The 17,312-nt window shown below is 30.9% G+C and overlaps 1 protein-coding gene across 4 annotated transcripts in view; it reads right to left on the bottom strand.

Moving 5' to 3' along the window:
* The window catches only part of LOC140449253 (guanylate cyclase 32E-like), a 458,979-nt gene that overhangs the window by 206,614 nt on the left and 235,053 nt on the right, over positions 1-17,312 (bottom strand). For all 4 annotated transcript variants that reach the window (XM_072542462.1, XM_072542460.1, XM_072542461.1 and 1 more), the window contains exons 4-5: positions 16,948-17,065; positions 1,863-2,012 (exon numbers count right to left, since the gene is read on the bottom strand). In XM_072542462.1, the coding sequence (XP_072398563.1) occupies positions 1,863-2,012; positions 16,948-17,065 (268 nt within the window). The remainder of the gene's footprint in view (positions 1-1,862; positions 2,013-16,947; positions 17,066-17,312) is intronic.

The raw sequence follows: 17,312 nt of genomic DNA, 5'->3' as shown, positions 1-17,312 counted from the left end.
CACAGTTTATAATTAAATCTTGCCCAAGTACTTTTGCTTCCTAGAGCATCTTCAGAGGCATTTCGTCAATTTTGGCCTATCCAACAAACATGGAATGTTATAAACATAGAATTGTACATTACACTACACTACACAAGGACAAACAGTTTAAAAATTTTTAAAAAATAAGCGAAGCTACTTTATGGTTGGCATTAGGAGAGAGAATGATGCCAACCATCACCGTGATGAGAGAATTCTCTCTCCTGATGCCAACCGTAATGTAGCTTCGCCTATTTTTTTTTTAATTTTAAACTGTTTGTCCTTGCATAGTGTATTGTAATGTACAATTTAATGTTTATAACATTCCATGTTTGTCGGATAGGCCAAAATTGACGAAATGCCCCTGAAGATGCTCTAGGAAGCGAAAGTACTTGGGCAAGATTTAATTATAAACTGTGCTTGATATCAATCTTTTATTTGATTACAGTTATATTTTTTATATTTAGTTTCGTGCCTATTTAAGATTAAATTTTATTAGTGATATTTTCTGTTATCGTTCTGGTTCAACGGTATTGTAATAGACAGTTTTTAAGAATGTATTAAAGAAATGAAAAATACATGTTAAAATTAATTTTTGCATAAAAACAGCGCCTTATATAATAAAAGAAGTAAGGTCTTTGTCACAAATTAAACAAAGAATTCAAAAATTATTTTTTAACTACCTCGGTCGTATCATTTTTTTCTTTAAATAAATTGAAACCATTACCCGTATGCACGCCAATGATGAATATAATTTTTTTAATTGTATGTCAAATCACGAGTTATAACCGCCTCTGATTTATTTGCATGTCTTAACTATTTTTACAATTAGGAAATCGTAAGTTTATTAGAAAAATTTCAACACCCCGTATCTCGGAAAACGAAGCAATTACGAAGATACTATGTATATATTATACAAATATGTACTATTGAAATGGACTAAAAACTGACACTTTGAATCTCTTTAACATAGAAACAATTGATTAGCAAAGCTACCTATGTGCAAAATTTCAGCAAATTTAACTGGCACTTTTACATAACAAAAGTGCCAGGGACCTTTATGATTTCAACGAAAAGGTGATGAAAAGTTGTGAAGTGATTGAGCAGTGATGAATTGAGTAATCACATTTGGGTCTGCATAATTAACCAAATCCTAAAAAACACCAATTTAAGGTAAGCGATTTTGTGCATAACTTGTAGAACCATATTATTTGAAATTCAATCTTAAACTTACCAATTCGTTTTCATATTTCCTACAATTACTATTGACTCTCCTTAACAAAATTATCACTAACCGTCACTGACTAAGCATAAAAAATATGGCAAGTGGTTAATTTCCTAATTAAAAAATTAGAGTTGAAAGGTTAACTCAACAATTAATTTTTATTCTATAGTTCTATATAAATATAAAGTCTATTTTTCTGAATATATTTACATGTATAATATGTATATATACATACATATATATATATATATATATATATATATATATATACATACAAATACATATCCTTTTCTTGAGGCATGTTAATAGAATTTACTATTTTTACTGGGAATAAGCCACAATTTACTTTAAAAATAAGATTATTGTGACGTTTAGATTTCCAGTTAGGAAATCGTTTAAAAGTAAAATTGTGGCTTATTCCCAGTAAAAATAGTAAAAAGTAGTAAACACTATTCTACCACTATTCGACGTCATGTCATTACTAGATAATACTGCGATATACAGAAAGCCAAATACCTTGTGACTGGTTCTCCAATTATCCCAATAAACATTATCCTGCAAATTACCAAAGCGTTTTATGTGGGTTATTTAAGCGGAATGGTTTAGACATTAAACTTACCTCTGCGAATCAACTTTATCCGTCTGTTGGGATCATATATCTCATCATCAACGGAAATGACAACGTAGTCTCCGGTCTCCAAAAGTTTTCTTCTCTGGAGGCATTTGACGAAATCGATAAGGGCTATGTGTTCGCCGACAAAAACGTACACTGAAACAAAAAATGCGTTTTGATAAATTTAAAAAAAAATGATTAAATTTAACTAGACTGTAGCAGAATTAACATTACATAGGCTCATTCACATTAGATATTACGTAGCGAGGTGTAAATAAAAAATTAAGAGTGTATCCCACCGTTGCGTTAGCAGACATCTTGAATTTAAGGGAGAACTGTTTTTGCTCAATATGTCCGCTATTTTCAACCTTCCAATAAAAATGGTTACGACTCAAATTATTCCAAATGCCATTTCCTACAATTTCTTTTTTATATTTTTTTTTGTAATTAAGAGGGAATTAATGGAGAAAGGGAGGTTAAGCATAATTATTGAATTATCACGTTTATTATTAACGTTGCAACATGAATGTATCTAATCAAAAATGGAGAGAATTATAAATAATACAATTTTGATTTCTTTAATTTTTTTTTTCTAAAATCAATATTTCAGGTTGTACGTATGCGGTAATAGATAATGGCATCAACACCCAACAATAGAACCAGAAACATCGGCCACCAATTCACGGTTGATAATTCTACCTTTGAAGTGGTGGACAAATTCACATACTTAGGCTCCCTAATCACCAAGGAAGTATCACCAAGTCATGACGGAAGTAATCAAGCGAATAATAATCCTAGCAAACAAATGCTATTTTGGACTGAGTAGACATATGAGAAGCAGAAACTTAAGCCAAAAAACAAAAATAACCATATACAAAACCCTTATACAACCAGTGTTGACATATGGGTCGGAGACATGGACCATTTCCAAAGCAGATGAAAATCTCCTGCTTATATTTGAACGAAGGATCCTGAGAAGAATATTTGGTGGCATCTGTGAAAATGGTGTTTGGAGAAGGAGGTACAACTACGAGATATATCACAGATATAAACATATATTTGGTGGTAAAGACGTAGTATCCTTTATAAAAATGAAAGACTAAGATGGACAGGACATCTGGCAAGATCACAGCAGAACAACCCTCCTAGAAGAATCCTTATGTCGCAACCTGTGGGAAGTAGAAGTAGGGGTTGGCCAAAACTCAGATAGAGGGATGGTGTAGATGAGGATGGTAGACAAATAGGCGCAGCAAACTGGTAACAGTTGGCAATGGATAGAACTGACTGGCGTAATAGACTTGGGAACGTCGAGGCTCTTTTATAGAGCTGTAGCACCAATGATGATGATGATGACGTATGCGGTAAAGTCGCGAGCGTAAGACCCCGTAGGGATGGATTGGTTATGTAGGAATCTTTTGTTCAATAGCTCGGCCATTTTAAACTTTTTGACAAAATATTAAGGACCTAAATTGTGGCAATTGCGATTTCCTACAATTTCTACTCTGTAAATTTTTTCGTTCGGTCCATATTTCTCGAGTTATGGGGAAGATAGTAGAAGGTGATGAAAGTATAAATTATAGTTTACGACATTAATGTACATAAACAAAAAAGGTGAGAATTATACCTTATACAATTTTGAATTCTTTGATTTTTTGTGCTACAATGAACATTTATGATTCTAAGCCTATGACAAGACTAACGAGACTCATACGATTAACGAACTCTAGATGGTGGCGTCATCAGCAGCAAACTATAAATTAATAGAAACGGACCAAAGACCTTAAATATTGATTTTAGCAAAAAAAATCGAATAGATTAATATTGTATAAAAATAATTCTCTACATTTTTGTTTATGTACATTCATTTCTTAAAGTAAATAATCAACGAAATAATTCAATAATTTATGCTTCCCCTCCCTTAGACTATTTTTTTCCCTTAACTCTTACCTTAAATCATAGGAAAGCACATTTGCAATAATTTCAATTCTTACCATTTTTGTCGAAAAGTTGAAAATGGCGGAGGTATAGAGCAAAAACAGTTCTCCGCCATTGAAAATGACGGCTAAGGCAATAGTTGGATTCAGTCACGATTTTAAAATTTACTCTACTATTAACCATCCCTAATGGTTAGTACAATAAAATTTGGGGTAGTTCACCATGCAAGATCAAATGACACCCGACTGAACTATTAGCTAGCTTTTAAAAATACCAATCACTACAGATGGTGCTTCTTATTATATGGTGTTTATAACACATAAGCTCATATTGAGTTAAAAGATAGGGCGTCTTATGATTTCGTAGTTTTTTCCTCTAAAGATTCTTTTAAAATATCTTTATTAATGTTTTTATCTACAATTCTAGCTTCTTCTACATATTTTTTTAATATTGTGGTTCTAAGTTTAATATTATGTTTACAAGAGATTAAGCCACAATGATTGTAATGACAGTTACATTTTTAACTACTACTGCTTCATGTTTTGATTTCCACTTGCTAAATCGTTTTCAAAAAAGATTATTTTTAAAATTGTGTAGCCAACAAGTTGTTAAGCGGGTAATGGTTTTCAAAACCGACATTTGTCAGAAAACTTTTTACGTTTAATCTGATTATGGACTAAATTCTCAACATTTTTAGATGTGGGTGTAGGGTAATAAATGGATAAAGAAAATATCCATTATACTACTATTACTATTATTATCAGATTACCCTATACTGAAGATAAAATATGTAGTTAAATTTAATATAACTGCAAGAAAATTTAATCTGATAACATGAATAAACAATTCTAAAAGTATGGTTATCTCCAATAATTAAATACGAAAGCGTTACTCAAAATGTACTCCGCGGAGCCCGGGTGTTCAGCAATGCCTCCGGTAGGCATCCACCGGTAGTCATAATAAAATGAATATATGTATTAAAACAGAACCCATAAAAACAATGTTACCTAAGATAAAAAAAAATTAATTGGTCTATATATCTCTATCTCTTGTTAATTGTGCATTTCAGGAAAATATAATTCAAATCTCTCATAGAAACATTATCACAAAAGCAAACTGGTGAATTTACTATTCCTAATTCATGCAGATGTTCCGTGTCAAGTTTTTAATCTCTCAATAGTAGAAATATCCCGCTTTAATAAGATATATATGTAAATATATATTCAGGTAGTGCAAGAAGTAGGAAATTCGAGATGATTCGATGGTTGTGTAATATAAAAGAATGCTTGTTTGGCGCAGAGAATTAATTAATCAAGCGTACCGCAATTTATAATAAGAATATTACATTCATATGTAAAAAAACATACAGAAGTTAAAACACTTCACCATTGTATTTAGGTATATAAAATAAACATGTAGTTAAAACTTTTACAAGTGTCGTCAAAATTTATACAGTAGCAGTAAATTTATCCGTTGCCATCGACCTAGAGTCAACACATAATTTAAGTTTGAAAAGATGTAACCCATATATGGATGTCATAATTTCATTGTTAGCTTCAAGTACATAAGGCACTGAAGATAATCTGACTAGATCGAAAACGTATGCTGCTACTGTATAAGTTTTGACGACACTTGTAAAAGTTTTAACTACATGTTTATTTTATATACCTAAATACAATGGTGAAGTGTTTTAACTTCTGTATGTTTTTTTAACGATGGTATATGGCCACATTATAACAATGGCCAACTACTGGGATTTTCCCATTAATTTTTACATTTATATGTTTTTTTGGTGCTGCTGTATGGGGTGGAAGCCTGGACCTTAAAGAAAGAGGTGAGCGATCGACTTAAAGCATTCGAGATGTGGACCTACCGAAGAATATTAAAAATAAGTTGGATACATCGAATAACAAATGTTGAGGTCCTCAGAAAAATGACAAAGGAAATCGAAATCATGAATACGATTAAGATAAAAAAGTTACAATATCTCGGCCACGTTATGAGAGGGGATAAATATGTGTTGCTACAAACCATCTTCTTCTTCTTCTAATGGCGCTACAACCCTTTGTGAGTCTTGGCCTGCTTAACAATGTTCTTCCATTCTGCCCTGTCGGATACTTTCCTTCGCCACTGCCTGATGTTCATGGTTTTAAGATCCCTCTCTACGTCGTCTATCCATCTTTTACGGGGCCTTCCTCTTGTTCTGTTTCCTTGGGGCTTCCATCTCTGGACTACTTTTACAGCTCGATTATCTGGCATTCTTTCTAGGTGACCAAGCCAGTTTAGTCTTTGTGATTTTACAAATCTGACAATATCTGCGCTCTGCATTAGTTCATCCAGCTCGTGGTTCATTTTAATTCTCCACGAACTATCGCTGCATTGGGTTGGTCCAAATATCTTCCTTAGTATTTTGCGCTCAAATATTCTCAGTTGATTTTCATCAGTGGTTGAGAGGGTCCACGTTTCACATCCATATGTGACCACTGGTCTAATTACTGTTTTGTAGATTCTCAGCTTAGACTCACGATTCAGTAACTTACTTTTCATTAAGTCTTTGTATGCATAAAAGCACTTATTACCGCTAAGAATCCGTACTTGTATTTCTTGACTGATGTTGTTGTTGTCATTTATTATTGAGCCTAGGTAGGGAAAAGTGGAGGCATATTTGTAGGTATGGTTGTCTACCTTCAGATTCTCATGTTTATTCGATTTTGTGCACTCCATATATTTTGTTTTGCTTTCATTTATATATAGATCAAACGTAGCAGCTTCTTGTTTCAGTTCTATAACTTTTTCGCTCAATACCCTTTTGTTGCGGCTTATTATGGCAACATCATCAGCATATGCGCATATATGCATAGATCTTGTATTAATACAGCCGTTTACATTCAGTTTTCTAACAACAGCTTCTAAAGTTAGATTAAAAAGTGTTGTTGATAAGGCATCCCCTTGTCTAATTCCATTTTCAATATCAAAGGCCTGCGTCATATCTCCATCTATTCTCACCATAGCTTTGGAACCCTCCAGAGTCATTCGTATAAGTTTAACCAACTTATTGGGTATCCCTAACATAGATAGTTGCTTTAACATCTTTTGTCGATCTACTCCATCAAACGCCTGTTTGAAATCGATATACAAGTTGTAAATAGGTATGTTATATTCAACACATTTTTCATGTATACCTCTTAACATATGTATTTGGTCTATAGTTGACCTCTTTGGTCTGAAGCCACATTGGTATTCACCAATAATCTCCTCCGAAAACGATTCCAGACGGCTATATATAATTCCTGATAAACCTACAAACCATAATGCAGGGAAAAATACAGGGAAAACGAAGTATTGCGAGAAGACGCATCTCCTGGCTCAACAATCTGAGAAAGTGGTATAATTGCAGTTCCGTCGACTTGTTCAGAGCTGCAATCTATCTCAAAAGTGAAAATAGCTGTGATGATTACCAACCTCCTTAGAGGAGACGGTACCTAAAGAAGAACGCAATTTACTCGCACTACGCCCACCTAGTACTTTTAAAGTCTTGTATTTTATACATAAAGAGATTCTATTTGTCACAAAATTAGCCAAATCAAGTAAGTGTTAAATACGAATGGAGCGTGCCGATATAGTATAGGATATAGTTAATTCTCACAATCCTAGGTAGTTGTTATTGTAATTAAATTGTAGGCTACCGCATTCGAAGCTTACAATATATGCCACATCATCAGGTCACAGTACAAAGGTCATTTTTTTAATAAAAACTAAAAGCTAAAAACAACATGAAACGAAAAATGAATATACCATACAAAACAAGAGTTAAAGTCAAAACGAAATTAAATTAAATTGTGCAAGCAATTATAACTTTAATTGAGTCAGAAAGTTGATATTATATATAAAATGTTAATTTAATAACAACTGTAAATTGAAGCAATATAAAATATATCAGTGGGAATGTTTATATCCAGCCTGATGGAAACTATACAATATAGTCCGTTATAAGCTGTTTATTTGATGTAGCGTATGTAGAATTTAGATTAAAATTAAAAGTTCAAAGTTAGATAAATTATATATAAAATAAATGATATAATATTTAAGTTGTAACTCTTTCATATAATTTGTCTAACTCATACAGCGTCATGAAATGTCTTTGAATAATATATTAAGCCACATAAAAAAAATATGATAAAAGAATAAAATAAGAAAATAAAATAAAAAACCAACCAGTCGATTAATATTCGTCGAATTTAAGAATTAATTTTACTTTATTCTATTTTATTTTATTGTATTCTACTTTATTTTATTTTATTCTCTCTCCTGATGCCAGCCAATATGTAGCTTCGCCGTTTTTTTAAATTTTAAACTGTTTATCCTTGTGTCGTATAGTCTTAATGTATAATTTTATGTTTATGACATTCTCAATAGATTGTTAGATAGGCCAAAATTTGACGAAAATCCCCTGAAAATACTCTAGGAGTGAAAGTACTTGGGCAAGATTTAATTAATAAACTGTGCTCGATATCTGCCTTTCATTTGATTAAAGTTCAATTAAGTAAATGTTCAAAGTGGGTTGCGTTGTTTTGTAAACAATAGTACAGCCCATTTTCAAATTCTACACGAACTTTGGCAAATGGTGTTCTAGTAATAACGCGACATACTTATAGAAAAAATTCAGGTGGCGGTAAGTCTGGTAACCTCGGTGGCCACTCAATAGGACCTCTCCTTCCAATCTATTTGGTCGGATAATTAGTATTCAACCAGTGCCTAACTGAGGCTGCATAGTGAGGAGGTGCTCCATCTTTTTGGAAGTGCAGCAAATCTTCGTCTAGAGCTAGGTTGCCTTGATCGTTCCTTTGGTTCTCTAATTCATGCACAATTAAAGATTCGATGGTGTTTTCCAACATATCAAAATAAAAATTGTTACTTGCCTGGTATAAACAAGGGGCCAATTATAGCATCGCCTAATATTCCTGTACAAACATTCAGTTTTTCAGGATATTGAGTGTGATCTTCTCCGAATCGATGCGGATTCGCATCACTCCAGTACCGACAGTTTTGTTTATTTACATTACCATTCAGCATAAAAGTATATTCATCAGTATAACAAATATTTTTAACATTTTCTGTTTAACGCGAATTCTTTCAGTCATGAGTTCACAAAACTCAATTCGTCGGTCTGGATCATCATCGCCTAGTTCTTGAAGAATTTGTGTTTTGTACAGGTGAAACTTATGTTATTTCAACACCTTTCTAACCGACTTATGTGAAAGTCCTGTTATTGCAGATAATTGACGTTTTGATGCAGTAGACTCTATTGCAAAATTTTCAAGGGCCTCAATTTGGGATGCTTCATTCAGTAATGTTGGGGCATCCCTTTTTTTATTTTGCTCTGATTCCGTTTCTCTAAAATTTTCAACTAAATCGCGGACGTACACGTGACTTACATTTTTGTTCGGATGCCTTTTATGAAATAATTGAGGTGTTCGTAAATAACACTGGTTTTAAGAGGCAAATATGAAAATGATCCACGCGTGTAAACCATCGTGACAACTACAGCTGAATGACAGTACCGATCGTACCAAATGATGAAAACTAATGACATTTAAAATTCTCAAATAAACCAAAAATTATTAAATCTCACCGAACCCAAAAAACAGATGTTTTCAACATGTTTTACAAAAACGGCAAATTAAGTTTTTATTTAAAAAAAACCGACGGGCACTTACCATTAAAAATAATACTCCGGGAGATAGCATTATAAATACAAAAGGCATAGTAGGTTGGCTGATATTAACACCCTGTATAATTATTATTTATCCAAGGAAAGATTCAGGGCAAACGAAGCGTGGGGAGATGACGTATATCTTGGCTGCGCAATTTAAGAGACTGGTTTCAGTGCACATCTAACCAATTATTTAGAGCGACAGCTTCAAAGATACGATAGCAATGATGATTGCCAAACTCCGTAGCGCAGAGGGCACTTGAAGAAGAAGAAGAAATAATTATTAAACAATAATTATACAGGGTCATCAACTGAATCAACAAAAACCTCATTAAATTTTCCATTTAAGCTAAAATTTCACAAGTACTGCTTCACCCTGTATAATTATTATTTATACCATTGGATAGCATTTTTATAGTCTTTTCAATGCTGTATTATAAGCAGAGGTTTGCAATTTAAATTTTTTTCGTTGTGGTGGGTGGGGCCTAGGGGTTTGATGCCCCCATCAACCCCCTAGGGGGCTTTCTTTCATGTAATTTTAGTTCCCCCTTACTATCCCAGAAACTGTTTCAAGCATTTTTCGATATCATCTTTTTTTCGTGAGATATAGCCCATTATAAGTTTAAAATTGGCATACTTTATAAGCAGCGCTGATATTAGTTTATTTTAAAATCCACAAGGAATCTACGTTCCTGTATTTGGCTGTATACCATATATTAAAAAATTAATTAAAATCCTTTGTAAAAGGTATATATTTAATACCTTTAATTTACTTTAATATATACCTTTTACAAAGGATTTTAATTAATTTTTTAAGTTTATTTTAGTTTGATAAGATATTCATACTCTAAGGTTATGAATAAATAAATTTGCATCAATTAGAATCGCTGGTTTTATTGGTAAAACGCTACAATAGATTATCTGAACATGTACAGATTTTGGTCACCGTACAACATTTCACTTCAGTTCATTTCATTTGGTCACCAATTTTTAATGCTGTGAAATGAAATGATTTCCAATGAAAAAATGATTTTCTCGATTTTAAAATTTCTGCATCTTGACCATTAGAAGAATTTATTTTAAGGGACAATCAATTACACTAATTGTTCTAGGAAATGCAGCAATTTTATGGAAATCTTCAATAGCTTTGTCTATCTCTTGGGGATTCTTAGGCTTATAAATGTACGTGACCGTTAGGATGCAATTGCAATGGATACTCTTTTTATGATTCTACTAGCACTTACCTGTTAGTAAACAAAGTGAGTTGGCTTTCCATTTTATGTAAAAGACTCAAAACTGTCTGGTTTCTTGAACTACATCTTTGATGTAGGTTAAAAATCGAGATCATAATATTTTTTTAAAACAGTAGGTTCTTAGTCTGTAAGTTTTTGGTCTTATAACTAAAATAAACTCTTCTTCAGCAGATGAACTTAAACTAAAAGTGTTTCAAGTTTTGCATGATTGTGCTTTTAAATTACAAATATGTTTAAAGGTAATATATTTTCAACGAATATAGTGATATTCTTATTAGGGCGGACTCAAAGGACTCATGTACTTAGCAAGTACACAAATATTTACCTACTTTGCAAGCATACGAGCTTTGTGCTTGCGATGACAAGCAGCGCACTCACACGACGTGTACAATTGACAAGTATAGATTATTCCACGAATATACGACTGTTTTGGATTACTTCGACAACGAATATTTTACTGTGCAAGTAAAAGTATGAAGGTAAATTGGTCTAATCATTATTCCAATAAAAACTATGACATCTAAACTAAAATTATTTCAGTTAATAGATGTTCAGATAGACGCAAAATTTATTGTGAAATTTAATCCGAAAATAACAAAAATTTTTACACAAACGCTACTATAAATAAATATAATGACAGACATTTGGGTAAGCTTTTTGTAAAATGTAAACACCAAAGAGACGTGCCGGGTTTCTTTGATAGTACACTATTTTATTACTTTATTAGGTACTACAACTGTAATAAAAAGAAATATACTATTTTTAATATAAATGAAAAGAAATTGGCAGATCGATGGTTCAGAAACCAGAAAAAGAATCTAATATTTCACTTTGTTAGTTTTAAATATTTGTTTGCTTTGAGTGGATGTACTCTTAAAAGTTCCGAAAGTAACGGGTATAACATACCGGCTACCCAAACGGCACAGTACGTTTTAAGTACGTACAATTTTGGTACTGTACGTACATGACGTAAAATGTACGTTTTAAGTACGTACACTGCGGTACATACCAGTACGTACAGAAGAGTACGTACTATTACGTCTTAAGTATGTACCAGGAGAAAGAAGAGCTAAACATATTTATTATGTTAGGTTATGTTAATCTAACCTAATTTGGAGTACAGTTTTGATGTGATAATTCAATGCATTCATTTAGATTTTTTTTACTTATTTTTGGTGTTGGTGCTTATAGTGTGGTTTCCTGTTATCTTATTCAGTCGAGTGTTTTTTAACTTATATAGTCATACTGAAAAATATATTTTGTGGGTGAGGAAGTATATTTAAAATAAAACCATTTGGTAAACTTTAAGATTTATAAATTTTGCTTGGTTTTGTACTTCAAATATGAATAAAAAAGATATATTCACCTATATTTACTTTTATTTACATAAATCATAATAAGTGTGTATAGTATGTACATAATATATATATATATATATATATATATATATATATATATATATATATATAGTATGTACCAGTTACATACTTTCCATATGTACTAGGTACGTACCTTCAGTACGTACTAGGTATGTACCATAATTTGGAAAATGTACGTCTTATATACGTATTAAGTACGTACTTCGTACAGCAAAGTACGTACATTGTACATACTTTATGTCCCATCAGTACGTACTTAGTTTGTCTTATGTACGTACTTGTGCTTATTGGGTATTGATAGTAAAAGTAACAAGTTGTTACAGATATTAAAAAGTAACGAAAATTTATATACAGTTTCATATTATATCGCCGACTTATTATGGCCGTGAATCTGATCGTTGATGATAGTTTTAGGAGATTAGGAGAATAAGAGAATAAGTAAGTTTTTTGTTTTTTTTTTTTTAATACTATTTAATACTAACTGAATATTCGACTAAATAAATTACACTATTTGATCACTTAAGTATTGTTACACTTCGTTTAAATAACTTAATTCAAAAACCAACTTGTTTACAATACTAAACTCAATGATAGTAATTATATACTTAAAATACTCAAAATCTGAATTACTGTTCTATAAACTATTAACTCTATATTTATATCATAACTTCATATTTAAATCTAAGGTTTATATCTGTCATGAAAAGAAATTGGGAGAATTTACTATTGTACAATTCATCACATTGAACCATTTAAATCGATACCTTAAAGCGAATTTAAAACAGTCGTATATTCGTGGAATGGAGTATACATAAGCGTGAACGGACATGGCAAGTACACGCAACTATTCTTAAAAACCTTGACAACTGAATTAGGGGTGTGACAGTCAATATGGAAAGTGGTCTTCGGGAAAATCTCGTTGTTGCTTTCGTAGCTTTTGTTGTGATGAGCTCTGATTATTTAATTAAATTTAAAAAAAAAAGAGGGAAGCAGATGGTGGATGTTATGATTAAATAAGAGTCGGAACAGATAAGTACTTGTATTTAAAATTAACTAAAACAGCATTGTAGATACACAAACTGAATATGTATTCAGCTTCTATACATATATATATATATATATATATATATATATATATATATATATATATATATATATATATATATATAAATCTTTTTTGTAGATACAGAGCCACTTATGTGTTGCAGGATCTCAAACAAGAACCTTCAGGCCATGTGGCCATTAGCGAATCTTTTTTTATTAGCGAATCTTTTTTTCTTCAGTTCATTTATAGTTTTATAGTACACTGGACAGATATGTTGTCTTGTATTCTTTTCCGGGCATCATTAACTACATAACGATTTTTGTGTTCTTTATGTTTGGTCATCCAAATGACCGGCTCATTTTTATAAAAGTCAAAAAACTGCAACACAACGTCATTTGTCCACTCCATTTCAAGTAAAAAAACATGTAAAAATAAAACGTCTGTACATTCCTGAGGTCTTTGAAAACTAACTGAATAGTCACATTAACTGCCAATTATTTATACATTTCGTTTGAGCGCCTCTGCAAGTATAGTCAAGTATGTACTTCGCAAGTGTATGAATAATCGTGATCCCTTTGTCTCGGTTCATTTTTACTGACAACATGGAAAACCAACGAGTGGCAATGAATGACAAATAATTGTACGAGTAACCCACTTACACGACATGGCAAGTATACGCAAGTGACGATTATTCGCCAAGTACACAAGTCGTTTCAGTCCGGCTTTAGCCGTTAACTTTAAAAGTAAGATACAAGAATGTCGAATATCTGAACACTACTTTATTTTCCCTTTAAAGGAAACTTTAGCAACTTTAAATTCCCAAGATCGTCACTCTAAGTTTAAAAAGGGCTTTTAAAAAAAATTAAATTGATTACGAAATGAAAATTTATAGTTAAAGGCAACTTTAAATTTAAAGTTTTCTTTATTTTTATCAGGAAATCGGACGATAATTCCCATTGAAGATAGTAAATAAAACAAACTTTTTTACTTTACCCATTAACGTATTTGTCATTTAATCTACCTGATCATTAAAACGAACAAAATTGAACCATCAGAGAAAAACCGTTTTCAACTCACGGAAAGTTACTTTTTCACTAACAAATCTTCTTAGACTAGTTAAAAATTTACTGCAGCAACGTTTTAGTTTCCTTTGTGTTCATCCTTCACAAAGAGAAAACCAATAAATATTGCAAAAATCCAACAAAACTAGCTGTTCTAACGTCGCTAAAACGTAACGAGAACGTCTCAATAGCTTTCTAATATCACAAAGATCGATATGAACGCAAGTGGAAATATGCATTTTAACAATCCTTGTAGTCGATGGAGAAATGGCTTGAATTGTGTGTTTGCAAGAAAGAAGTATTAACTTTTTTTCAAGCAGATGGTAATGTTATACATCGAGAATATGAAAGAGTTTCTAAGAACGTGTCATGAATTATATGTCTGAATTGTCGGTATATAGTGAATATATTTATTGTCGAAGCAAATACGTTTGTATAAAAATATTACAAAGCGTAATATTTTTACCACAAAATACACCACTCAACCAGAAACCAAAGCTTTGTCGGTACCTTTGATGTTCCTAGGGAAGAAATTTCGGAGTGACAGTGACAGTTAATCTACTTAGTACACTAAGAAAAGTAATGAGGAAGTAGTTTAAAACTGTAGCGTGGTAAAATTATAGTTACACTGAGAAACGAAGTAATCATTAAAACTAATGTTTTTTATTTGTATTTTTTGTATTTGTATTGTATTTTTTTCTGTAAAATTTAATATAACCCATATATCAATTTTGTACTGATAAATAAAAAGGTCTTACGTCAAAAATATCGATTTGTTTTTTTTTTAACAAACAAATTACTATTCTATATAACATACGTTGAAAAACCGATAAAAAGCGATTGAATTTGAGAGTTAATTTCAAAATAGAGATAAAAATCAGACGATTTATATTACTTTTTATTGATTTTTTAAGGTATTAAAATATGTATATGTATGTATATACAAAAATATGTATAACAGTATTATTGTTATTTTTTACTATTAAACAACACACACGAAACAACACTTCTCAATACGTAAACAAACTTTAGTTTTTATAGTTTGAGAGATAAACTATTTAAAACTTGGCGCATCATAGAAATTTGGATTTCTAAAAAAATAAACAGTAAAAAAAGATAATAAAAACTTATTACCTCCATATAGTTATGAAAAAATAATTATTATAGTAAGAAAGAATCTGTCAAAAGACAGACCATAATGGACATTTTCCATAGGAGTCTATTTTTTTTCTGGATTCATTTCAGGATGTACTTTGTATATAATTACGGTATTTTATTTTATTTCATTTTATTCTGTTTAAATATATTTTATTCCAATTTATTTTATTTTATTTTGATTTTTTTTATTTCATTTTACTCTATTTTATTCCCTTTTATTATTATTATATTTATTCTACTATTATATATATTATTATATTTTATTCTACTTTATTCTATTTTATTCTATTTTATTCTATTTTATTCTATTTTATTCTATTTTATTCTATTTTATTCTATTTTATTCTATTTTATTCTATTTTATTCTATTTTATTCTATTTTATTCTATTTTATTCTATTTTATTCTATTTTATTCTATTTTATTCTATTTTATTCAATTTTATTCTATTTTATTCAATTTCATTCTATTTTATTCTATTTTATTAAATTTTATTCTATTATATTCTGTTTTATTCTATTTTATTCTATCCATTATGATACCTCGCGTTTTTAACAGCTGGCAACCCTAATTTGCGACCGTTTTCCCAGGCAATCTTATATCTTCATATTAAGAAAAATTGCTTTATTTGCTTTATTTTGATATAAAAAACATGGACATACGTCATAAATAAATGAAATAAAATTTTTGTTCCAGAATTTATAAATTGGAATTAAAAAATATTTGCGGCCACTTTTTGACTGGTAACCTATTATCAATGTATTTTTCTAATTTTAAATTTATGTAAAAATGTTGGTTTAATTATTAACTCCGTTATTAAAGTAATGATCCTGCAGTGGGTTTGTGTACTATAACACTATCGCCATGTGACTTATTCAGAATTGAGGAATGCTTGGAAATTACTTTAAGTCGAAGACATAAGTATATTGTGATACTTTGCCATTTAAATAAATTTATTTACGTTATATATCACACTTTACAATCACTATCATTAACCATCTAACGAATGTGATGTACGAAATTTCGAGAGTTTTTAAAAGTATTTTTCGAGTAAATTCAAATTTAAAAGGCATAAATCCAATTTAAATTTTTATATTTCTGAATTTGAAATATTTCTTTCTTTAACGTATGTGGGGATGTTTCAAAACTTTATGGAGCTTCGAAATACGCATGCCCGGGAAGCAATAAAGAATCGTAAAACATTAACTATTTTAATTTAATACTGAATTCAATACAAATATTGAAAAAACGAAAAACATTAAATACTCAACTATTTTACTAATGTAAAAACTGGTTTGACTCTGTCTTGCTATTTATGAACGCACTGCAGGTAATTAAATGTTTTTAGTAGTGTCAGATTGCATAGTTTCATTCGTAGATTGACGTTACCTAATGAGTGAATCAGGTTTATAAAATTTTGTAAGAATAATACTGTGGAACGTTGACATTGCCATTATATAGGTTTGTCGTTTTCAATATTTATGAGATGAGATAATTATATAATATATGTTAATTATTCTACTATTATTGAACTAACTTTGCACTTACCTCTAGTTCTTTGATAAGTTTCAGCGACAATGAGATCCATTTGTTCAATATATTCCGGAATGTAATCTGAATACAACTTTGTGTCGGTTATGGTAAGTCCATGAATAAGAGATTGTTCCTAAAAAAGAAATAATATTAAATGTTTATTTATTGTTTAATGTGTAAGTTTATTTAAGAACTAATACCATATTAATGTTTACAAATATTTTTATAGGTGAAGTAAAAATCCAAATCTGAACTCCACGTCGTACAAGACGGGCAACAACCTGTTTGGCATAAGCCGAGACCCCCCAGACAGGAGCCGCGTATGCGTCTGCTGCTAAACAAAGTGCTAAGACGCATGTTTTTAATACCTGTAACTGCGC

Source organism: Diabrotica undecimpunctata, chromosome 1, assembly GCF_040954645.1.
Source record: "Diabrotica undecimpunctata isolate CICGRU chromosome 1, icDiaUnde3, whole genome shotgun sequence".
In the NCBI taxonomy this organism is placed as follows: domain Eukaryota; kingdom Metazoa; phylum Arthropoda; class Insecta; order Coleoptera; family Chrysomelidae; genus Diabrotica; species Diabrotica undecimpunctata.
Note: the sequence above shows the minus strand (reverse complement) of the source record. Positions and strands in the feature narration are given on the sequence as shown.